Source organism: Aotus nancymaae, unplaced genomic scaffold (assembly GCF_030222135.1).
Source record: "Aotus nancymaae isolate 86718 unplaced genomic scaffold, 86718_ANA_hifiasm-v0.15.2.pri h1tg000029l, whole genome shotgun sequence".
NCBI lineage: Eukaryota > Metazoa > Chordata > Mammalia > Primates > Aotidae > Aotus > Aotus nancymaae.
In genome coordinates, this window is record NW_026988442.1 from 24,078,306 (window position 1) to 24,104,222 (window position 25,917).

Consider the following 25,917-nt stretch of genomic DNA (forward strand, 5'->3'; position numbering starts at 1 on the left):
TGCATGACTCATTATGTGAATACTTGCTTTGGCCTGAATGTGTAAAAAGAAAACAGCCGGGTGCAGTGGTTCACGCTATAATCCCAGCACTCTGGGAGGCTGAGGTGGGTGGATCACCTGAGACCAGGAGTGTGAGACCAGCCTGGCCAACATGGCGAAATCCCACTTCTACTAAAAATACAAAAATTAGCTGGGCATGGTGGTGTGCGCTTGTAGTCCCAGCTACCTGGGAGGCTGAGGCAGGAGAACTGCTTGAACCTGGGAGGTTGCCATGAGCCAAGATGCTGGGTGACAAGAGCAAAACTCTATCTTGGGGAAAAAAAGAAAAAAAAAAAAAAGGAACCAGTTACAGATTTCTTTGTTCCTTCTCCATCCCTCACTTGACTAGCCAAAAAGAAAAAAACAAAACCTCTATACTGAGAACCAGCTCCACGGCTACTCTTTGGCAGTCTGTCTCTCTGATTATCAAGACAAAGTTTTACTTCCCAACCAGGTACCTTGCAAGACCAACCTAGAAAGTAAAGGAGTCCAGCATGGACCTAGAAGCTTTCTCCCAGCTGTAACTAGGTAAAAACGGCAGCCACTGCTGTTGCCTTTGATGAGTTCCTACAGCATGTCCCTGACCTGAAAGCCAGGGTCCTAACTTGCATTCCCCAAGACTAGACAAGCCTTTTCATAGTGATGAAATACTATGTATTTCATCTGGTACTCATCTGGAATGAGATGCCACCCTGAGATCTGATGACTCACAATACTCCCCTGCTTTAAATAATGATCCTGACCTTACTCAAAATGCTGGCTTACTTATGCTTGTGTATAATTTAGCACTCGTGTTTAATTCACTTGAGTCTTCATTAAACTACTGGGTTTCCTACTAACAAGCAGACTTCACTAATTCTTAGGGTAGGACCAAGCAAAGCAGGGACACTGCCTGCCAACTTTTAAAGAGTGTTACTTCAAATTAATATCAAAGTTATCATCACGAGAAAAAAATAAAAACTTTATTGGACTTTGTTACATTTATTTTACATTTAGTATTGTTTGTATTTTGAATTACATTAAGGCGGAGGATGGGCACTGTAATGTTTTTGAAGTTTAGGACCTTTAAAGCTCTTAAGCTGATTCCCCTACTGTAAAGAAAAGCAGGGTATCTGCTTTACTCTGGCAAAATAAGGGGCTACATTTCCCCATCTGTCCCTCAAATCCCTTGCATTGCTATACCCTGACATAAACCACTGGTTTAAAAGACAATGATTCCAATAATTGATATCAAGTCCTGCTTCCCTACCCCCTATCTCCACCCCAACTGAGCCTGTCCCCTCTGTGTTCCTGTGTTTAATTCTGCAACATCTGAAATCCAGCCTCCCACAGATTCTGGCTAAACATCTCTGACCTTTGAATATTGTTTTATTTTAGCCCATAATGAGATTAGCAGCTACTGCCAGTGCTAAAAATGGGTTACACTTTGCAAGATAACTTTATTCTTTAAACAGTCTTATATACTAGACACCAACACTGAGGCTCAGCTGCCCAAGATCATAAAGCATAGTATGTACTCAACAAATATTAGCTGACCAGTTTCACAGCCAGAAAATGGCAAAGCTGGGATGCAAACCTAAATAGTCTGACTCCCAAGCCTCTCAACCATTCTTAAAAGACCACCTACATCTGCCACCTAAATAAATGGAACCGCTATCCACCCAGATGGTGAAACCAGAATCACTCAAAAATCTGCCTCTCCCTCATATTATTCATAACTGCCAGTGGTAAAATTCTAATTGCTAAGTAGCCCTCACCTGTCAATTTCTCCCCATCCCTACAATTCCACTTCTCTATTTCACATCTCATATAGACTGCTCCTGGTCTCATCTCTCAAAATCCATCCTCTATATATCAGCCCAAGTAACTGAAGATAAAATTTGTTCATGACACTATGAATGTTTTCAGCTGCCCTCAACATAAGGTCCAAACTCTTTCCCAAGGTTTATAAAGCCCTTTATAACTCAGTCCCTGTCTACATTTCCCGCTTCCAGCTTTACTGAACTTTTTTTTCCCCATCTCCCTGCCTTTACCATGCAGTTTTATCCACTTTGCAATGTCATCTCACCTTCCCATTTCTCTCTTAGCTAACTTCTAAGAGTTCTTGGCTTAAACGTCACTTTCTCCAGAAAGCCTACCATGACACCAAATACCTCTCCTTTGAGTTCACTCTAATTCCTAAATCACAACACAAATTCACCATATTAGAACAATCTGTCAGCTCATTTGCACTCTTCTCTCAAATACTAAAGTCCAAGATGGCAGGGCCTCTATCACATTTAATGTTGTACCCCAAAGCCTACAGGGCCTGATACAGAACAGACAGTAAATCTTTGTTGAAAGAACTCTTTTATTCTACCTTTTTGCACATCACCTCTCATGAAAATATTTCTTGACAATGCCTTCCCTGTCTCTCATTTACCAAATATCTTACTTAGAGGAGATATTTAGGACAACTTTTTAATAAATTCAAGACTTTGCTCACACACCAGACCATAATTTTAGAAGGAATAGGAGCATCCTGACTAGAAGCTGATAAAACCTGACATCCAGAAAATAGAGAGTGGCTGCTAACTCATAAAAGCTGTCGGAAGAAAGGGCCTTAAAATCTTAAAAGTCTTTCTCTTTTAATCAAATACCTTTACAGTGCAAATAAAATAAATTCACATGCATTTTACTCTTACATACTCATAACAAGATAATTACAGACTAAAGTTGCAGTGTTTTCCCAAATGAATCTTCATTTTAACCAAACTCACAAAGCATTTATTGAAATTAACACATCTGGCAAAGCACCAGACTTGAATCAAGCAGCATCAATGCTACAGTGTAAAAAAAGTAAATTAAAAAACTCAAGATGTAGAAGCAGTAGCCATATCAACAAACAATCTTCTAGGGAAGGGACCCATATATACAATCCTTCCCCAAGAACTTTGATGCTACCCCTCCAAAGAAGTTAAGCACAAAACAGAGTGCTTGTATCATATAAGTAAGGACTTTCACAGAGGAAAACTGTCATATAAATGCATTTTTTTTTTTTTTTTTTTTTTTTGCTTTTAAAGGATACTGCAATAGAAATATATTAAGCATGGCCTCAAATATCCAACATTTTCCTATCTTACACTTTAAACCAAAACTGTAAGAACCTACAGTCTTTATAAAGAACTCTCTTCACAGCACAGCTGTAGTTCACTTTAAACAAAAGTTTCCTTTGTGCTATATCCTTAGAAGTAAACATAATGTACAGATAAATGAGAAGTATAGATTCTGCATCAAGCATTTTTCAATCTCGCCTTCTGATATAAACCTGGATACAGTCAAATTTGCAAAGCATTCACTTAATATTTTAGTTGAAGCAAACTTAAAAGGTAAATGAGTTTTCAGTGAAGGAGACCTTTGTGAGTTGCAGTGGTGTCCTTGGCACTCAGAGACTCGTTCAGCTGAAGTCCCGATTGGTGAGGACAAGTGGAGCCACAAGGGTCCAGACGTAAAGCAGGAGGCAGACCCAGCTGGTGCTGATCTTGACCCATACAGCCGGCCACTTGCTGGTCATGCTCTGAAACTTTGCATCAGGGCTAAGAAAACAAGAGAGAGTCAGGTAGAAAAGCCTGGTCTACCTGACTTCTATCAGCCTCCTGCAGTGCCCCTAGCCAAGGCCAAGAAATTTTCCAGTGAAACTTGGCTGGTACTACCCCCCAGTAGGTTTGTAGAGAAGACTGGAGGAAGCTGCTATTTTCAGTGTTTATGACCAAGAACTAAAGAACTCATTGACTCTGCCTCTCAAATGACTTTTCTTCTTGCCAGCATGAAAGACCCCGACTAACAGGAAGAAGTTCTTTAGATGTTCCTAGTTATTGGCAAAAGTCTAGATTGAGATAGCCTCCCTGAAACTTTCCTTCCTTAGTACATTATTACTTGAACCAGAATGGTCTGACATGGCCATCTCTATACACAGAAAATTAGTGAACAAAGATGGGTCAGATTGCTTTATGTCATGATTTTCTCTCTCAATTAACTCAGCTCTGTAAGAGCTCCTAGTGATTTGCACTGCAAAGAATTCCAATGGGTTTTAAATGCTAGAGGAGATAAAAGTCAAGAATATTTAACCCAAGGTAATTCATTATATGAGTAAGAGCAAGGGTTCTGAGGTCAGGACAATGAATGAGACTTTACAGGCCACCACGGTTTCAGTGCTCTTTAGTCAGTTTCGTCTGTGCCTCCTACCTGTACCAGCCAGTCAGGGTCATCATGATGTACAAGGAAGCCAAGCAGAGCATCAAGTGGAAGAAGAAGTAGCTATACTGCACCCCCTCTTTCTCATTGTCCACAGCCCGCCGAGGCTGTCCATCTTCTTCATCATTGGCACCACTGGTAGCCGTATCACCAAGGATCACGCTGTCACTCCCTGACAGCGTCAGCTTGTCTACTTGGCTATTACTGGAAGTGCGGATGCTAGAAAATGATCACAAAGAAGACAAATCAGAAAGGGGTCATGAAGAAGAACTGCTGTCACTGGCCTGTATACATGACACTTATTGCTGAGCTGCTCCTACTTTGGAGACTGAAAGCTTTCTGAAGATCCTGCTTAAAGTTCTGAACTGTTGTCTGTCATCATAAGACTGATGGCACTGTCACCAGTTACTACTTGATGTGGTGGCTTAATTGCTTAGGAATTTCACAAAACACACCATGTTCTCAGTGTCTGTTTCCCTGACTTCACAAGTGCCGCGTCTATGATTGGAATGTACCACGTGCCAACCTCCTTCCAGCTAACTTACTCATCCTACACTTCTCTGACTTGCTGTCATGTCCTCTGGAAGGCCTTCCCTGACATCACCCCTCACTAGGCTAGGTTACGAGACACTCCTCCAACTTCCCACAGCTTCTTAGCTTCCTTCTGCCACTGCACTTATCACTCCTGTCTTTCCTGCTATTCAAAGAACGCCTTAACAATGATCTTACTCTATATATTTCTAGCACTACAGAAACACTAAAAGTTAAATGACTGAATAAAAACATAAATACAATTAAAGAAGAAAAATTACATGATCGTTTCAATAGATACAGAAAAAAATCTGACAAAATACAATACCTTTCCATGATAAAAAAAAAAAGTCAAAGTAGAACTTCCTCAGGCTGACAAAATAAATAAATGAAAAACTGAGAGCCTACATCATACTTAACAGTGAAAGGTTTTTAAAAATCTTTCCCCTGAGATCAGGAACAAGACAAGGATCCTACTCTCACCATTTCTATCCAACAATGTAGTAAAGTTCTAGCCAGACCAAGAAAAAGAGATAAGATATCCAGATTAGAAAAGAAGTAAACTATCTCTAACTGTAGATGACTTCTTCTTGTATATAGGAAATCCTATGGAATACATACACATGCAAACTATTAGAACCAATAAGTAAGTTCAGCAAAGTTGCCGGATACAAGATCAATATACAGAAATCACGACTGGGTGTGGTGGCTCATGCCTGTAATCTCAACTACTTGAGAGGCTGAGGTGGGAGGATCACTAGAGGACAGGAGCTCAAGATTGGCCATTGCTGTTTCTAAAAAACAGCAAGACTGTTTCTTAAAAAATTAAAAATTAGCTGGGCATGGTGGTGTGCCCATAGTTTCAGCTACTCAGGAGGCTGAGGAGGGAGGATCATTTGAAACCAGGAGCTTGAGGCTGTAGTGAGCTATGATCACACCACTGCATTCCAGCTTGGGTAATAGAGCAAGACTTAATCTCTTAAAAAAAATCAATCATATTTCTTTCTTTTTGAGATGGGGTCTCACTCTGTCACCCAGGTGGACTGCAATAGTGCAATCACAGCTCACTGCAGCCTCGATCTCTTGGGCTCAATTAATCCTCCCACCTCAGCCTCTCAAGTAGCTGGGACTACAGATGTGTACCACCACACCTGGACGAGGTCTTACTATGTTGCTCTGGCTGGTTTCAAACTCCTGGACTCAAATGATCCTCCCAAAGTGCTGGGATTACAGGCATGAGCCACCATGCCTGGTCACCAATCATACTTTTATACACTAGCCATAAATAAACCAAAAGTTAAGCTAAGAAAACATATACTCATTTATAATACCATCAAAAAGAATAAAATACTTAGAATTTTATTTAGAATAAAATGCTTAAAAACAAAAGAAATTTTAGACTTGTATACTAGACCAGGCACGATGGCTCACACCTGTAATCCCAGCACTTTGGGAGGCCAAGGTGGGAGAATCACCTGAGGTCAGGAGTTTGAGACCAACCTAGCCAACATGGTGAAACCCCATCTCTACTAAAAATACAAAAATTAGCTGCACATAGTGGTGGGTGCCTGTAATCCCAGCTACTCAGGAACCTGAGGCAGGAGAATCACTTGAATCCAGGAAGTAGAGATTGCAGTGAGCTGCGATTGTGCCACTGTACTCCAGCCTAAGTGACAAAGCAAGACACTGTCTCAAAAAAATATATGTACACAGCTCTGTAACTGAAGCAAGTAAAGGACTTTTCATTAAAGGGAGTAAAGTTTGTTAATTCCTCATACTGCTTTTTGAAAGCAGAATAGCTGCTTCACTTTATAAACAACCTCCAAGAAAATCTTGTTCTAGGTACCTTTTAACTTACCTAGAATACACAAGGCAGCAAACAAAAACAAACAGTCCAACAACATTATCTGAATCCAGTAAAGACCCACTCTTTGATGGTGGAATAGGGGTAGGGATCACAGCAGTTGAATTTCCAGGAGCCAGGGTTGGTGCAGTTATGCGTGTAATAAAGCTCATCAGGCTGGGGTTGCAGGAACGATCTGAAAATGAGAAATTTTTTATTATCCTTGGTTACAACTCATCTTGTTTCAAGAAAGGATTTGAGGAGTTCCTTACATATCATTAAGTCGTGATGTGAAACATGGGAAATCTTTACTTAAAAAAATCTGAAACTTAACAGTCAGTAACATATTTGGTCACAATCAATGACTTAGAATTAGGAAAAAAAGAAAAGAAACAACAGAATCTGTCAAATTTCATAAACATCATTCTTGATTTTAACAGAATCTGTCAAATTTCATAAACATCATTCTTGATTTTATCGGTTTTGTAGTTTAACTGACAAATCTTTTCAATTCTATAGTTTAGAAGGGTTTAAGCACAGAAGTTTATTTCTATTTTGTTTTTCACATAGTTACTTAAGAACAAAATAGTTATCATTGGGAGAGGGGCGGTCTGCATTGTTTTCCTTTAAAAGAAGCCCACAGAATATTCTACTGAGAAACAAGCCTATAATAACTACAAAAGGAGACTTCCTACAGCTGTTTCTTCTAGAGACTGTGACATCAAACTAAAATTCAGTCAAAACAAAGGGCCAAAACAAGGGTGCCCTTGACCAGAGCTCTTAACTAGTTTGACTCAGCCTAGGTTAGGTAAAGCTTAGACCATCTAAAGGGACTGTGACCCTTCAGGCTATCAGTTATAAATAGCTATGAACAGATGTGGGAACTAAAATGTAAAAGGTAAATACCTACAAATCTACAGTGAACACTGTATGTACATTTAAGTTTTGTTTGTTTGTTTCACATTTGCTCTAACTCTAGTTTTTGTACCACCTATGTAAGGGCTAATTTCCAACTTTCTTGTTATCAACTGAATGTGCTATTGGTATTTCCTTACCAGGTTCATTGGACATGGCTGACCAGGTGAGGTACATAGTATAGAGGGTGATGATGGAGGACTGCAAGAGGCCAGAGCGAGGCTGGTGTTCCTATGGAATCAAAAAGAAAACAGTGCCACAGGGATTGCCAAGGGCTGACTTTCCAAAATGCAGCACACTTCTCTGGGATTCACTCAACTATCAGTAACTGAGAACTTTTGGATTCTGCTTGGAAGTTGAAAGATGACAAGCAACCTTTCAGACAGCCTGCTAAAGAACCAAGAAAGGCGACGCAAGTACTACTGGTTCTCAAGGCATTTCTTAATGCTAGAAATTCCTGTTTATCACACAAGGCCTTTGATTTTCTAATCCCTTGGCGTAGTAAAAAGATCTAAGATCAGCTTTGCAACTAATTAGTAGCTGGGTGAGGCCTATCACTTCTTTGAGATTTGTTTTCTCACTTTTAAAAAGAACAGTGATTTCTATACAATTTTCATATTTCATATCTGAACTCCATGAATTTTTTAAAATTATGGTTTGCTTCCTTTTTTGAGACACAGTTTTGTTCTTATTGCCCAGGCTGGAGTGCAATGGTGTTATCTCAGCTCACTGCAACCTCTGCCTTCAGGGTTCAAGCGATTCTCCTGACTCAGCCTTCCAAGTAGCTGGGATTACAGGCATGCACCACCATGCCTGGATAATTCTGTATTTTTAGTAGAGATGGGATTTCACCATGTTGGTCAGGCTGATCTCGAACTCCTGACCTCAAGTGATTCCCCCCGCCTTGGCCTCCCAAAGTGCTGGGATTATAAGCCACCACACTTAGCCTAAACTATATTATTTAAAACTCAAAAGCATGAGTTTTGTTAAATGTTAAAAATCAATGATTTTTCACAATTTAATTCCCCTAAAATATCCTAGCTAATGACTCATAAGAATCATTGCCATGGCTTAAACACTTTATAAGAACTATAAATTCTCAAGTTACCTAGGTTTTTTTTAATGATAACGAATTCATTTAATTATGATATAGGCATGAAATGGTAAACTGTATACTTATCATTATGAGAATATAATATAAAAAATGTTCGAGTGGATAAACTTAGACATAAATTCATAAGAAAGGTTACCTAGATTTTTAAGCTGAGAACTAAATAAAAACCTTTCACAGAGGAATAAGCAGTAAACAATCATACCTGAATTTTTGGGTGGATTGATATAATAGAAACCACAACGCAAAGGATCAGGTTAATACTGATGAAGAACTTGTTTTCTGTGCAGCCATCTGGTTTGGTGTAGTACGTATAGAGGAGCCCGACACAGATGATTGACAGGATATAAAAGGCGCTTGTGAAAGACAGTAAAGCTGGAGAAAGGGAAACCAATATGAATGCCCACAACTATAATAAACTTATAGTGAAGACCAATTTTCTTCCACTCCATATAAAAATGAGGAGACATTATTTCACTTTTCTGGGGAAATTCACAGTAAAATTACAGAGACTTCAAAAAGTATCAATGCTGTATTCAATTGGCTTGATGTTAAATTCCAAAATCCACCAAGCAACTGAACTCACTTCCTAAAGTACCTAATATGATTTCATGGGTTGAATTACCAGACGTTTGATCATTCCAGCTAGATGGAACTGCTAACTATATGTTAACTATTGTGTATTGCAAGCTTTTCTTAGGAACCTAGATGATTCCTATACCCTCAAAATGACCCAGCTCCACACCAGGATGGTGTTAGAGGAAAACAGGATAGACACACAGGTATCTTTCTATGCCAGTTTTTCCCTATGCAGCCACTGGCTATCTAAACCCATTTCCCATCACAATGAGAGTACATCCCTGAACTGGGAAAGTAGCTCATTTGCTATTTTTCATTATCTAAAGTCAGGTCCTTTCCATTCACTAGCAGCTGTTGGCTGAGCATGGTGGCTCACGTCTGTAATCCCAGCACTTTGGGAGGCCGAGGTGGATGGATTGCTTGAGCCTCTGAGTTCCAGACCAGCCCAGTCAACATGGTGAAACCCTATCTCTACAAAAAATGCAAAAATTAGCCAGGCACGGTGGCATGTGCCTGTAATCTCAGCTACTTAGGAAGCTGAGGCAGGGGGACTGCTTGAGCCCAGAACATAGAGGTTGCAGTGAGCGGAGATAGTGCCACTGCACTCCAGCCTGGACAACATAACAAAACCCTGTCTCAAAACAACAAACAAAACAATTTGGTTGTGCAGCTCTGAAAATCAGAAAACACGAAACAGCACATATAATACACTCAGATCAACTGCAGGAATGATAAGCTCAGTTAATTTGTATTCAAGTCAAAGTCCAGATGTAAGAAAACTAGTTTTTACTTACCTCAATGAATTTTGCATGTCTAAAATTAAATGATGTACATTAAGTTACGAGCACACTTCTTAATGTTTTCCCATCTGAATATACGCGATTTTTCTACACTTAGTTACTATAAAGTATGACCGATTTGCAACTCATTAAATTCTTCTAGAGTTGTATGATCCAAATGAATTAAAGAAAATAACAGCCAGGCGTGGCGGCTCACACCTGTAATCCCAACATTTTGGGATGGCAAGGCAGGTGGATCGATTGAGTCCAGGAGTTCCAGCAACATGGAGAAACCTTGTCTCTACAAAAAAACACAAAAGTGAAGGGGAGGGCGGTGGGGTGGTAAAAAGAAAAGAAAAAAGAAAAACCCACAAAAGTTAGCCGGGCATGGTAATGTAGGTGTGATGGTGTGCACCTGTAGTCCCAGCTACTTGGGAGGCTAAGGTGGAAGGATCGCTTGAGCCAGGAAGGCAGAGGTTGCAGGGAGCCATGATTGTGCCACTACACTCCAGCCTAGGTGACAGAGTGAGACCCAATTTCAGACAAAAAAAAAAAAAAAAGAAAGAAAGAAATAGGTAAAAATAAAATAGTCATTACAAAAATTTAAACGACCAACAACAGGGCAAAGGTTAAATGAATTACAATATACTCTGCCATGGAATGCCATGGAATTGTATGGAACGGAATACTACGCAGCTTACAGCAAAGTCCATGTCAGGAGCTTGAATGCAGGTTAAATGAGTAAAACATACCTACACTCACTGGTCGGGAGGATATTCATCATGTAGGAAGTGAAAAGAGTGAGTCATGGAACAATATACAGTACAATCTTGTTTACATTTAAATACAAAAGCAAGGTGAATGCATAAATACATAAAGGTCCACAAGAGTGGCTACATCTGGAAAGGAAAATGGGTTGTAGATAGATGAAGATTTGCATGTTTTACTCTTTATAAAGTTAAAAAGTTCTACCATTTGTTTTTATGGTAAACATAGTATTTTTAAAAATACATGTAAATATTTTTTAAAGTAAACTAAATAAATAAAATGAAAATAAAACTGGGCAACTTGATAATATGTACTGAAAGCATTCTAAAATATTCATACACTTTGACTTTTCTCTTTCTGGGAATTTGTCCAAAGGAAATAATCAGAAATGTGTGCAAGTATATATTATTAGGTAGTTAGTGCTCTACCATAATATATTCACAAGCTACTGTTAACTCCTATTCTCAGCCTAGAAATTCTAAGTGCTCCTTTCCCACCAGAAAGTTTTTCATAGCAGGTGTGGGGTCCCTTTCTGAATAAGGCCATAAGACTACTTACTCCTATCTGCCTAAAATAGGTGGGCAGCTGCCCCATATGTTGAACCCATCTGAGTTTCCTCTCCATGGAAACAAGATTATCAAAACCAGAAGTCACTAAATACAACTGTTTTTCCTTATCTTAACACATGTAATTACATTATGACTCTCAAATAAATTGGAGAAATCCAACAGTTGATATTATCTGTGCTACTTTATTTCAGTAATGCATATAACTCAGAGCCAAATTCAGGAAATTATAGATATTTTTCCTTTTATTTATTTTTATTAATAATTTTAGAGACAGGGTCTCCCAGGCTGGAGTATAGTGGCGTGATAGCTTACTGCAGTCAAACTCCTGGGTTCCAGTGATTCTCCTGGCTTAGCCTTCCGAGCAGCTAGGACTATAGGTGTATGCCATTATGCCCGGCTAAGTTTTTTTTTTTTTTTTAATGTAAAGATGGAGTCTCAATATGCTGCCTAGGCTGGCCTTGAACTCCTGGATTCAAGCCATTCTCCCACCTTGGCCTTCTGTTTCTGAGGACTCTAGTTGCTGGGACTATAATGATGATTTTTACTGTACACCCTCTGTAATGTAGCAGTATGGCTAACATAGGTGAGTAGAGATACCTACCGGCATACCACAACCTTGGGTTTCCTTCTTCCATTCGATTTACCCATGATTCATTCCAAGAATGAGCAAAGTCTACCAGTAGCACCAGCTGAATAAGGATGAAGAAGGCGGCCCCTGCCATGCCAACAAAAAACCAGGCTACAAGAATCAAGAGAGCAAAGTTATTCTCTACCATATAGTAACATTTCAGAAGGTCCAACATTCTGAACAGATTTCAATTAAAACAAGACAGAGGTGGTAAAGACATTCTGTCTCCAGCAGTATAGCAAGATTCCAAACTCAAAGGCATTCTCTTAAAAGCATTCTACTGGGTCTCAGACCTTTTAAAACATGTTTTAGCTTGTGCCAAGGGGAGCCTACAACCTGAGTTCCAAGTGATTCTGTAAGTCTTTTCTTTTTGAGGTGGGAAAATCACAGAAGAAATCTAAAGATGTCACCTGATGCCAAGCTAAGGAAGTAGGTTAAGACAGAGATAGGAGAGCACAAGAGCTGTAAGCCCTTATTTTGATAGGCTCTCCAATTAGCTTTGCATTGCAACAAGTGAGAACACAAACAATTAAGATATTGGCAATGTATGGGTCCAGAAAACCTGAGAGGTGCAGTGAATGCCTCCTGACTTTAAATCCACATACTGAGTTGCGGTGGAGTATGGTGGCTCACACCTGTAATCCCAGCACTTTGGGAGTCCAAGGCAGGTAGATCACAAGGTCAGGAGTTCAAGACCAGCCTGGCCAAGATGGTGAAACCCGTCTCTACTAAAAATACAAAACTTAGCCGGACATAGTGGCAGGTGCCCGTAATCCCAGCTACTCGAGAAGCTGAGGCAGAGAATTGCTTGAACCAGGGAGGTGGAGGTTGCAGTGAGCCAAGATCATGCCAGTGTGCTCCAGCCTGGGTGACAGAGCAAGACTCCATCTAAAAAACATATATATATATTGAGTTGCAGGTACCAAGTCATATTAATTGGACACCATCTCATTTAATTGCCAGTTCTGCAAAAACGTAATTAAAATGTGACTTCCTTTTTTTTTTGAAACAGAATCCTGATCTGTCACCCAGGCTGGAGTGCATTGGCATGATCTTGGCTCACTGCAACCTCCGCCTCTTGAGTTCAAGCAATTCTGCTGCCTCAGTCTCCTGATTACCTGGAATTATGGGCGTGCACCACCATGCCTGGCTAATTTTGTATTTTTAGTAGAGACAGGGTTTCACCACATTGGCCAGGATAGTCTCAAACTCCTGACCTCAGGTGATCCACCAACCTTGGCCTCCCAAAGTGCTGAGATTACAGGCGTGAGTCAGTGCACCTGGCCTAAAATGTAGCTTTAACTCAATCATCTATAAAATTTATATAGCTTAAAATTAACCCCCTCCATGGTGAACCCTACCTGAGCTGAAATAGCCCCCAGGGATGTAGAAAGAGCCAACCATGATTCCAATAAGGGCAGCAATTTTGAAGAACCAAAACCTATTAAAATATAAAAATGCATTTATGAAATGTTAAGTTTCACCTTTATACTGAGAAAAATTCATTTCTGAAATGCAAAAATAATAGCTTTTTCCCCAACATGATTGTCTGGACTATTTTCTTCATTTGACATGAGGCTAATTCATTTAATATTTCATACAATTAAAGGACAATATTAGCACAGAGAATAAATCATTCATATTTATAATCAGAAAAAAACTAAAAATTTAGAGCTTCCCTAATTTTAGCACTTAAAGGTAGGCATTTTTCTAATATTCTGGGAGTTCTAAAATAACAGTGGTAGCTACCCACAGAGCCATTAACTGCAAAGTCTGGATGAAAAGTGATCACGATGTGGCGGGGCACAGTGGCTCACGCCTGTAATCCCAGCACTTTGGGAGGCTGAGGCGGGTGGATCACGAGGTCAAGAGATCGAGACCATCCTCAACATGGTGAAACCCCGTCTCTACTAAAAATACAAAAAATTAGCTGGGCACGGTGGCGCGTGCCTGTAATCCCAGCTACTCAGGAGGCTGAGGCAGGAGAATTGCCTGAACCCAGGAGGCGGAGGTTGCGGTGAGCTGAGATCGTGCCATTGCACTCCAGCCTGGGTAACAAGAGCGAAACTTCGTCCCCAAAAAAAAAAAAAAAAGCAACACAGGGCAGATTATCTTGTCCACAATGACACAGCTCATCACTGGCACCTGATTTTCAGTTCATGATCTTTAATGACTGCCTCATATGACAGGGTGGAAAGAACCAAGCTTTGGGGCTGAACAGACCTAAGTTTCAATCCTAGCTCCAACCTCCAATTGGTTAACAGATCTCAGGCAATTTATTTAACCTTTCTGAAATACAGTTATTGCATGTGTAAAAAGGGAATTGTAATATACACTAAGTTTATAAAACTCTATTCAGTCTTTAATTGAGAATTAAAATTTGGGCCGGGTGTGGTGGTTCACGCCTATAATCCCAGCACTATGGGAGGCTGAGGTGGACAGATCACCTGAGGTTGGGAGTTTGAAACCAGCCTGACCAACATGGAGAAACCCAGTCTCTACTAAAAATACAAAAATTAGCCAGGTGTGGTGGCACATGCCTGTAATTCCAGCAACTCGGGAGGCTGAGGCAGGAGAATCGCTTGAACCCCGGAGGCAGAGGTTGCAGTGGAGCTAAGAGCTTGCCATTGCACTCCAGCCTGGGCAACCAGAGCGAAACTCAGTCACAAAAAGAAAAAAGAAAATAAAAAGACAAGACTCCCTATCCCTCCATGTTACAGGGATCTAATTAAAAATGACATTAAAAAAATTTCATGTGTAACAGACCAGAAATATATCTGGGCCATTCATTTACATATTCCATTGATTCCATCAGAATGGCAACATTAACTGCTGAAGGGAAGGAAGAGCCACACCATAATATAACAAGTTAATCATAAATCTAACATACCCATTGTGTACTGCTGCTCGGGGATCTTTACTTGTTTTTACTTTTATCATGAGCAGAGAAAAGACAAAGAAAAAGATGGCCATGGCAAAGTTGATCCGATACACAGCTTTATAACCAACCAGCACATCACAGTCTTTATCCACATTTCTATCAGCCTCATGGATTTTAAATCCCCCTTCACAAAATCCAGGAATCTGGAAAAAAGCAATTTCAATGCTATGAGAATATCTACATTTAGAGAGATTCTACTCTACCACAGGAAAGACTGGATTTAGAAAATTAACTACTTTAACAACTACAAGACTGACTATGGAATTTTTCTCTTTGCCTTCCAATTCATTTACAATCTTGTTACCAAAGAGTATAAACAAACTGCATTTTAAAAATAAAAATGCTATCTCTTCTTTGCTCTTTTATGCTGAAGAGGCTGTCAGCCATTTTCCCATTAGATTTTCCAGCCATGAGTGACTCCTTCCAAAGGTGAAGAACTAGTCCAGTTTAGATGCTTCGATCTTAATACATAAGGAAAGAAAATGTTTTGGAGCCACTCTTCTAATGCTTTCTCTTAGTTGTTAGACTAGAGCCTAAAGATGTTCACTGCGTATTTCTGGAAAAGGACTAACGTCCTCATATTTCTGTGTTTTGACCACACCCCCATATAAGTAAAAAGTCTCCAAATTACAATGAACGTGATTAACAGTGAAGAAATAAAAAAAAACTAGCATTTTGCAAAATATAAAAATAAAATAACCAACACATCAAGTGCATTGTTGCTTCTTACCTTCTTCAGGTAAGGTTCCATCTCTCTTCTCTGCATGATATAGGATACAGCAGTGCTCAGGATAAGAATGAAAGCATAAATGAGGCGAGTCACCGTGGAATTCTTACTGTTAGGACAGCAACTACACAGCAAACATGACGCACCGCTGCAGAGGCATGGAACCTGAAATGAGCACACCATGGTCACCTGAGACCTCCTTTAGTAGACTCCTTTATGACACAGATGTCACAGAAGAGAAGACGAGGTAAATCGGACTTTACAGTTTTAACTGAGAGAATCACGGCTGGGATGAAGTGGTTAAAAGCATGGGCTCTGAAGTAAGTATTACTTCTGCCACTTTGTACCCCAGCAAGTTATGTACTCTTAACCCCATTTCACCAGCTATAAAATGAACTCAATAATAGAATTTTCCTCCCTCAGCCTTTGCTGTATTAAATGAACACTCAACACTGCCTAAAACATATTAACAGCTCAATAAATGTTGATTACATTCTGAGAGCATCATCTGTTTTAAAATATGAGAAGAAAACAAACAAACCTAACTCCACTTGCTATTTACAGTGAATCCAAGTTACCAAAGCTGATATTACAACATAAAGCAACACTACATGGAAACCCTCTGATAAATAGTAACAGCAAGGGCCATTTAGCTCAATTCAAGAGGAACTAGGTTCCTCATAAAGTTAAACATAGAATTATCATATGACCTAGCAAGTACATACCTGACCCCAATAGCTATCTTGTTTGAAACAGCTATTCAAACCAAAGCTTTTACAAATGTTCACAGCACTATTTACAATCACCAACATGTGAAAACAACCTACTGTCCACTAATTGATAAGTAAACATGGTCTAAGTAAAATATGGTGTATCTGGCCAGGTGCAGTGGCTCACACCTGTAATCCCAGCACTTTGGGAGGCTGAGGCAGGCAGATCACCTGAGGTCAGAAGTTCGAGACAAGTCTGGCCAACCTGATGAAACCGCATCTCTACTAAAAATACAAAAATTAGCCGGGCATGGTGGCTCATGCCTATAGTCCCAGCTACTAGGGAGGCTGAGGCAGGCCAATCACCTGAACCCAGGAGACAGAGGTTGTAGTGAGCTGAGATCATGCCACTGCACTACATCCTGGGCAACAGAGTGAGACTTGGTTTCAAAAAAAGAAAAAAAAAAGGGCATATTTATACTACGCTAACCTAACCTGTGTTAGCCTAACTGACTCCTTTTTAGCTGAGAGCTGGACAGGCTCCATCTTAGTCTCCCCCTTCCCACTATACCCCTCCCCTGAGTGCATAGCTAGGTCAAGCAGTACTCAAGGGCACTCAGGAATGCACTTACTGATAAGGTCAAGCTGTGCCATCCTCGATTAGGAATGCACCTACTGATAATATGAAAAGCCCCTACATCTGCAACCGCTATCTTTTAACTTTTGCTTGTTCTGCTTCTGTAAAATTTGCTAGGCTCCTCCTCCCCTCCTTTAAGCAAGGTATAAAAGGAATCAAGCAGTGGGAAGGAGGCAGGAAAAAAAAAAAAGCAATCAAAAGCCCCTTCGTCGGTAGAGAATTTTGTGCATTAGCCATCTCTCGGTCGCCGGCAATAAAGGATTCCTACTTCAATCTCAGAGTGTGGCGCTTTCTCTACAACTTGCTGGGTTACAACAATACAATGGCTTATTCAGATATAATCGATAGATACATGACAGAACACAGGTGAACCCTGAAAACATCATGCTAAGGAATTCCTGAGTTCAAGCAATCCACCCACCTCAGCCTCCCAAAGTGCTGGGATTACAGGTATGAGATATACCTGGCCCACTATACACTTTTAAATGATTAACTTAATCTTATGTAAACTTTACCTCCTTTTTTTTTTTAAGAGTAACCTAGATCTTTAGTCTGCTAAAATTTGTTAATGACCACACTACATGAGAGAAGACATAATTTTCTTTCTTTTTTTTTTGACAGGGTCTCACTCTATCATCCAGGCTGGAGTGCAACAATGCCATCTCGACTCACTGCAACCTCAGCCTCCTGGGCTCAAGCAATTCTCCTGCCTCAGCCTCCTGAGTAGCTGGGATTAAAGGGATTACAGGCATGTGCCACCATGCTCAGCTAATTTTTGTGTGGAGACAGGGTTTTACTATGTTGGCCAGGCTGGTCTTGAACTCCTGACCTCCAGTGATCCACCCGCCTTGGCCTCCCAAACAAAGTGTTGGGATTACAGGCATGAGCCGCTGTGCCTACCCTTTTTTTTTTTTTTTTTTTTAAAGAGACAGGTGTCACTCTGTTGACCAAGCTGGAGTACAGTTGTGTGCTCATAGCTCACTGCAGCCTCGAACTCCTGGGCTGAAGCGATCCTCTGGCCTCAGTCTCCTGAGTACAAGCAAGCGCCACCATGCCTAGCTAAGAGAGGATATAATTTGAGACATTATGCTTGATTATGAAACTGCCTGAATTGCACTTGATAATGTGACATTATCAAATCACATTACAAGGACAGGCTAACTCAGAATTAGCAGATGTAAACGATGAATAACTCTGGTCTTACAATATGGTCCCAGGAATAATCTTAATTTTTTTTTTTTTTGAGACGGAGTTTCGCTCTTGTTACCCAGGCTGGAGTGCAATGGCGCGATCTCGGCTCACTGCAACCTCCGCCTCCTGGGTTCAAGCAATTCTCCTGCCTCAGCCTCCAGAGTTAGCTGGGACTACAGGCCTGCGCCACCATGCCCAGCTAATTTTTGTATTTTTTAGTAGAGACGGGGTTTCACCTTGTTGACCAGGATGGTCTCGGTCTCTTGACCTCATGATCCACCTGCCTCGGCCTCCCAAAGTGCTGGGATTATAGGCGTGAGCCACCGCGCCCGGCCTAATCTTCATTTTTTATAAATGGTACTTCATTTTTTATAGATGTGTGGACTTTATGATAATTTTGTGTGGTTTGCAGCATGGTGCTAACATTCTAAAAAAGCTCAGTTTGCTAATCTGTAAAAATGAGCATAATACCACCTACTCGAACAGGGTTATTGAGTAAAGAATGAGATGATGTCAGGAATACAAAGCACCTAGTATAATGCCTGACACATAAATCAGGCTCAATATATCGTGGTAGCCGTTATTATTTATAATTGCAACAGCAATGGGAAATTGATCAGCCAGTCTCACTCTCCAATTCTTAACTACAATACAGGCCAAACGCTGCAGAGGCATGTCCTCCACAAATTCTTATGTTGAAGTCCTAATCCCCAATACCCTAGAACGTAACCTTACTTGGTCACTGCAGAGGTAGTAAGATGAGATTATACTGGAGTAGAGTGAGCAGCTAATCCAATATGACTAGTGTCCTTATAAAAAGGGGAAACTTGGACATAGGCTTACAACACAGGGAGAATGCCATATGCCATGTGAAGGCAGAGATCTATGAGCCAAGGAACGTCAGAGACTGCCAGCAAACCATGAAAAAAAAAGCTAGGGGAGAGGCATGATACAGATTCTCTCTCACCACCCTCAGAAGAAACCAACCCTGCTGATACCTTCATCCTAGACTTCCAGCCTCTAGAATTCAGAGATAAAAAATCATTGGGTTTAAGCCACCGGCTCTGTGGTACTTTGTTATGCAGCCCCAGCAAATTAATAAACTTAGCCTGTCTCTAAAAAAGAATGTAACTATCTCGAAGGGGAGACTACTTTTACAACATATATCTTTTGCACCTTTACAGAGCAGGTACTCAGTAAATATCTGTGCAACAAATCTGTCCTACTATATGTTACGTCATTTTCCTATTTCAGTGAATAACAACTCTCTTCTTCCTGTTGCTTGGGCCCAAAACCTGGAGTAATCCTGGATGCCTTCCCTTTTCCCAAAATCCTCATCCAATCTGCCAGTGTATCAGCTCTATCCTTAAAATATATGCAGAATCTGACTATCTTCACAGTATCCTTAGCTATTGCCTTTTGTCCAAGCTACAACTATTATATCTCATCTGGATTAAGTGTGATAGCTCCCATCTCACTGCTGTAGGGAACCCATTCAGAAGCTCTGAGTTGGCCGGGCACAGTGGCTCACGCCTGTAATCCCAGCATTTTGGGAGGTCAAGGCAGGTGGATCATCTGAGGTCAAGAGTTCGAGACCAGCCGGGCCAACATAGTGAAATCCCATCTCTACTATAAACACAAAATATTAGCCAGACATGGTGGTACATTCCTGTAATCCCAGCTACTAGGGAGGCTGAGGCAGGAGAATCGCTTGAACCTGGGAGGCGGAGGTTTCAGTGAGCCAAGATGGCGCCACTGCACTCCAATCTGGGCAACAGAGCGAGACTCAGTCTCAAAAAAAAAAAAAAAGGCTAGGTGCGATGGCTTATGCCTGTAATCCCAGCACTTTGGGAGACCAAGGCGGGTGGATCACAAGGTAAGGAATTTGAGACCAGCCTGGCCAATATAGTGAAACCCCATCTCTACTAAAAATACAAAAATTAGCCAGGCAAAGTGGCGGGCGCCTATAATTCCAGCTACTCTAGAGGCTAAAGCAGGAGAATCACTTGAACCTGGGAGGTGGAGGCTGCAGTGAGCCAAGATCATGCCAGAACACTCCAGCCTGGGCAACAGAGCAAGACTCTGTTAAAAAAAAAAAAAAAATTAAAAAAGCAGCTCTGAGTTGTCATAAAGATTATTTTAAGCTGAAGGTATCTGATATTCAATAGATGCAGTTAAAAAAAAAGTCTTCTAGGAACTTCCCTTATCTAACTAAAAGCAGCAACTTCTGGGAAATGAGGCTGCCATAAATTCCCTCTCCAGGGAAGCTTTAAGGCCATGGAGAAGCTGGAAAGACCCCTCATACCTGCATAAACAAGTACCACCACAAACTTTCTTATTTCCTATTTATTTTCCTAAAAACAAACTTGTCTTTCCTAAAGAAACCTATTTGTTCTTCTTATACTTTCCTTTCTCCCAGCTTCCTTTTCCCTGCTAGATTAGAAAGCCTTGGCTGGGCGCAGTGGCTCACACCTATAATCCCAGAACCTTGGGAAGCTGAGGTATGTGGATCACCTGAGGTTGGGAGTTCAAGACCAACCTGACCAACATGGAGAAACCTTGTCTCTACTAAAAACACAAAATTAGCCAGGTGTGGTGGTGCATGCCTGTAATCCCAGCTACTCAAGAGGATCACTTGAATCCGGGAGGCAGACATTGCGGTGAGCCAAGATCGTGCCATTGCACTCCAGCCTGGGCAACCGAAACTTGATCTCAAAACGAAAAAAAAAAAAAAGAAATCTTCGAGTTCTAACGACCCCCTTTGAGTTACTATTACTAAGCACTCCTGTGTGTACATGTCTTGCATGCATAAACAAACTCTTATTTCTCTAAATAATCTGTTTTGTCAGTTTAATTCACAAGTCCCCTGAAGCAGAACCCAAAAGGCTGGTGGAAGATTTTTCCCTCCCTATACTGCTTTACCCTTACTTTTCTACCATCTATTCTCCAAACAGCAACTAGAATCTACCTTGTTAAAACACAGGCCCAGATCACATCACTCCTTTTTTCAGACTCTGTAATGGATTCCCATATAACTTAAGAGTAAAAGCCAAAGTCCTTAGAAACCTACAAGACCATATAATGGGTATAAACATGATTTTGCTCTCTATCTTCCTGATTTCACTTTCTATTACTCTTTCCCTCACTCATTCTATTCTCTGGTATATAGAACTCCTTAACGTTTCTATTGGATAAAAGGGATTAATAAATATAAAAGTACCATATAGATAGAAATGCTTGGATGGCATCGATTCAAATCTTAGCTTTCAATCAAAGCCAAAATGCATTTCCAGTTACCATGATAGAAAAAAAGTTTATTTCAAATTAACAATTCACTCCTGAGCCAGGCATGGTGGCTCACACCTGTAATCCTAGCACTTTGGGAGGCTGAGGTGGGTGGATCACCTGAGGTCAGGAGTTCAAAGACCAGCCTAGCCATCATGGTGAAACCCCATCTTAAAAAAAAAAAAAGAAAAAAAGAAAAAAAAAAAAACAATTCACTCCTTATCTAATGACCTTAACTACATTTTTAAAGAATGTGTGTTATAAATAGTGATTTTGAACCACTAGTGGATTGTAAAAATCAACTCACTAGGATTTTTTGAGACAGTCTCTCCCTCTGTCACCAGGCTGGAGTGCAGTGGCGTGATTTCAGCTCACTGTAACCTCCTCCTTCAGGGTTCAAGCAATTCTCCTGCCTCACCCTCCTGAGTAGCTGGGACTAGAGGTATGAGCCACCATGCCCAGCTAATTTTTTGTATTTTTAGTAGAGACTGGGTTTCACCATGTTGGCCAGGATGGTCTCGATCTCCTGACCTTGTGATCCCCCCGCCTCAGCCTCCCAAAGTACTGGGATTGCAGACATGAGCCACCACGCCTTCAACTGACCAGGATTTTCTAATGTGATAGAAGACAAAAGAAAAATCGTATAGTAGATGGTAAAGGATTATTTCATAAAACTTTGTCTCTTTATGGGTGCATCAGATCAACTATGCAAAATCTTTCTTTAGGTCAAGGTCAGAAAAATTAGAAAAATACTGTTCTCAACAAAGTCCTTAATAATGGAACACTCTTTTTTGATTTAGGATCAATAACCTTAAAATACATTGTTTCTAAGAAATGGTGGAAGGAAGTCAGGCATGGTGTCATACACCTGTAGTTCCAGCTACTGGGGAGGCTGAGGCTGGAAGATCACATGAATCCAGGAGTTCAAGTCTGCAGTGAGCTATGATTGAGTCACTGCATTCCAGCCTGGGTGACAGAGCAAAACTGTCCCCCTCCAATAAAAAAAAGCAGGTAGAATGAGCTGAAACAGAATCCCTGGTGTAACACAGTGAAATATATGTATGTTTGGTGCCCATTTCCTGGCATACAATTCCTAAAATCCTTGGAATAACCAATGTCTTTTTGTATGCTAATGAGATAAGTGGTGACTGGCAGCCCCCAGGTAGCTTCATGACGTGGGCTGGTCATAGGAGGAGGCTGGGACCTTTCAGTCTCACCCCTGAACTTCCAAGGAGGAGGAGTTGAAGGTTAGGCCAATCACCAAAAACCAGTAATTTAATCAGTGCTGACTACATAATGAAGCCTGCAAAAAAGCCCAAAAGGACAAAATTCAGAAAAATTTTTGGCTGGGAGTGGTGGCTCACACCCCAGAAGTTCAAGACCAGCCTGGCCAACATGGTGAAATCCCATCTCTACTAAAAAGACAAAAAGTAGCTAAGCATGGTGGCGTACATCTATAATACTAGCTACTCGTGAGGCTGAGGCACAAGAATCGCTTCAACCCAGGAGGCGGAGGTTGCAATGAGCCGAGATGGTGCCACTGCACTCCAGCCTGGGTAACAGAGTGAGACTATCTCAAAAAAAAAAAAAAAGAAAAAGAAAAAAGAAAAGAGTTTTTGGACAGCTGAACACATGGTTTCTGAAGAGTGGAACCTCAGACACCCCAGAGAGTGCATGAAAGCTCCAGACCCCTTTCCCTATACCTGGTCTTACATATCACTTCATCTGTATCTTTAAAAATATATTAACAGTAGCCATAAAAAAGAAGAAAATCATGTCCTCTGCAGCAACAAAAATCAGCTGGAGGCCACTATCCCAGGTGAATTAATGCAAAAACAGAAAACCAAATACAACATATTCTCGCTTACAAGTGGGAGCTAAATACTGGGAACACACAGCCACAAAGATGGCAACAATAAACAATGGAGATTCCAAGAGTGGAGAAGGAGGAGGGGAAGGGGTTGAAAAACTACCTATTGGATACTACGTTCACTGCTCAGGCAACAGAATCATTAGAAGCTCAAACCTCAGGATAAGGCAATATACCCATGTAACAAAACTGCCTATGTACCCTCTGAATCTAAAATTAAAAATACGTAAATACCCAGAATAAAATACTTTTTTTTTTTTTTTTGACACGGAGTCTTGCTTTGTCGCCCAGGCTGGAGCACAGTGGAGAGATCTCAGCTCACTGCAACCTCCGCCTCCGGGGTTCAAGGGATTCTCCTGCCTCAGCCTCCCAAGTAGCTGGGACTACAGGTGCCCGCCACCATGCCCGGCTAATAATAAAATGCTTTTATAATAAACCCCAGCAAACATGTTTCCTTGAGTTTTGTGACCAAATTAATCAAAGCCAAGGAGGGGGGTCATGGGATCTCTGATTTATAGGTGGCTGATGAGAAGCACAGGTAAAACCACCTGAGGCTTGCCATTGGTCTTGTGAGACAGAGCCCGCAACTTGTGGGATTTGATGCTATCTCCAAGTAGAGAGCTTCAGAATTGACTTGCAGGGCACCAAGCTGGCATCTCCTGCAGAACTGATTGTTTGCCTGATGTTTGGGGGGAATCCCCCCACACCACACATCTGGTGTCAAAAGTGTGCTATGAGTACAGTAGGAGAAACTGAGTGTGTTTTTTCTACACACCTGGTCAACTACATCTGCTGGGAATGAGGAATTAAGGAATCAAGCTCCTCTGAAGTGGGTAAATAAAGTAACTCAAGCATATTCTTTTACGGGCCCTAAAATTTTATCTTTAAAATGTTTACAGTTTACGAAGTGATGAAACCCATTTACTCACTTCACTGTCATAACCTTTCTCGAAGAGAGGAATGCTGGGGTGATTATCCTCGGATAAATGACTTATAGCAGTACCCAAATATTCAGGCACTGGTTTCCAATTTCGAATAACAATCTACAAGGCCTTATTTCCCTTGCACCCAGAATTGCAGACAAGCCTCCGCTAAAATCCGAGTTTTGCCACATACTCTGTAGCTTTGGCAAATCCCGTGCTAGGGGACAAAAATATTACTTGAGCCACCCAGAATTAAATGATGCCACCTTAAGAGGTGCCTAGCGAGGAAGCGGAGCCCCAGCGCTGGGAGCTCTCATTCCTTGGTCCTACTCCAGTTCCAAAGGAACCTACATTCAGGAAGTCTTGCAGGGCGGGGCCATCCGAATTGTAAACAATGGCGGCCTAGCCTCCTCGGTTCCCCGACGAACCCGGAAGGCGAGCCGCCTGATCCCGACCTGAGGGTATCGCGGATTTGGGCCTGGAGCCCCGGAAACCCTCTGTAGCCCGGAGCCTCCTGACATCCCGAGGGCCTCTGGAGCCACGGCCTGCGCAGTGCTGGGCTTGAGGCCTTTTCCCCAAAACCGCAGGTCCGGCGAGGACTCGGGACCCCAAACTCACCCAGCTGGCGAGGGAGAAGACACCCAGCACAGTCCCCATGGTGACGCCAGTGATGGAGGTGGCCGGTCCTGAGGCTGCTTTCTGATGTGGTGGTTAGTGCCAGCTGAGACGTCTCCCCAGAAACGCGACGGTATCTCAGGCCGGAAACGCGGCCCTCCACTGACGCACTGATGCATCACGACGTGGCCCCGCCCACCATCCGCGACAGGAGCTGCCGAGAGGGAGCCTGTCATTGGTTGAAGGGGAAGGCGGGGCTAAACCATTCTGGGGTAAACGGTGAAGGTATCATTCCTTACATCATTTGTATTCATTGATCACCCCTTATGTGCAAAGATCTGGAGCCTACAGAATTGCACACAGAGGCACAGTATCTGCGCTCAGAATTTATGGTCTAGTTAAGAGGAGACTTGACAACATAAATGCACCATGCCCTAATGTAATGAATACTATGAAGGAGTATGGGGGGGGATACTCTTTCAATAAAGGTGTATTTAATGCCTATTATTGTAAGGGGAAAGTAATTTAATTGGTCAGTAGTCTTGGAAACCTCCTCTGAAGGATTTTTTTTTAAATCTGCGAACTAAAGGATAAGTCCAAGTTAACTAAGAGACGACAGGAATCGTTTCCTAAAATGTGGGATGTACCCCATTTGGGAGAAATGGATGAATCTAAGGGTACATGAACAGGACAGTACGCGATTTGAAAAAGCAGAGTGAGAACGTCCCATTTCAAACCAACAGGCTAGATGTTTGAGGCCAGTATGGTATTTAACATCTTTCTAACGTTTAGCTCCCTATTTTTTTTTTTTTTTTTTTGAGACGGAGTTTCGCTCTTGTTACCCAGACTGGAGTGCAATGGCGCGATCTTGGCTCACCGCAACCTCCGCCTCCTGGGTTCAAGCAATTTTCCTGCCTCAGCCTCCCGAGTAGCTGGGATTACAGGCGTGCCCAGCTAATTTTTGTATTTTTAGTAGAGACGGGGTTTCACCATGTTGACCAGGATGGTCTCGATCTCTTGATC

At 41.4% G+C, this 25,917-nt stretch overlaps 1 protein-coding gene across 1 annotated transcript; it reads right to left on the reverse strand.

Annotated features, from left to right (window-relative positions):
• Positions 1–979: 979 nt before the first annotated feature.
• SERINC3 (serine incorporator 3) lies at positions 980–25,074 on the reverse strand. Its single transcript, XM_012467237.3, has 10 exons — positions 24,898–25,074; positions 15,667–15,828; positions 14,886–15,079; positions 13,357–13,436; positions 11,969–12,106; positions 8,878–9,047; positions 7,702–7,792; positions 6,662–6,842; positions 4,264–4,491; positions 980–3,614 (listed from the first exon to the last, which is right to left on the reverse strand). The coding sequence occupies exons 1-10, from the start codon at positions 24,934–24,936 to the stop codon at positions 3,476–3,478; spliced, it is 1,422 nt and encodes a 473-aa protein (XP_012322660.1). The 5' UTR covers positions 24,937–25,074; the 3' UTR covers positions 980–3,475.
• Between the last annotated feature and the right edge of the window lie 843 nt (positions 25,075–25,917).

What these genes read in the sequence shown, in the direction of transcription:
- SERINC3 (XM_012467237.3), bottom strand. Translation starts at nt 24,936, where the DNA reads ATGGGGACTGTGCTGGGTGTCTTCTCCCTCGCCAGCTGG. An exon ending in TCTTCTCCCTCGCCAGCTGG is followed by an intron (nt 15,829 to 24,897) that starts GTGAGTTTGGGG and finishes TGCTCATTTCAG; the next exon opens with GTTCCATGCCTCTGCAGCGG. An exon ending in CGAGCAGCAGTACACAATGG is followed by an intron (nt 13,437 to 14,885) that starts GTATGTTAGATT and finishes ATATTTTAATAG; the next exon opens with GTTTTGGTTCTTCAAAATTG.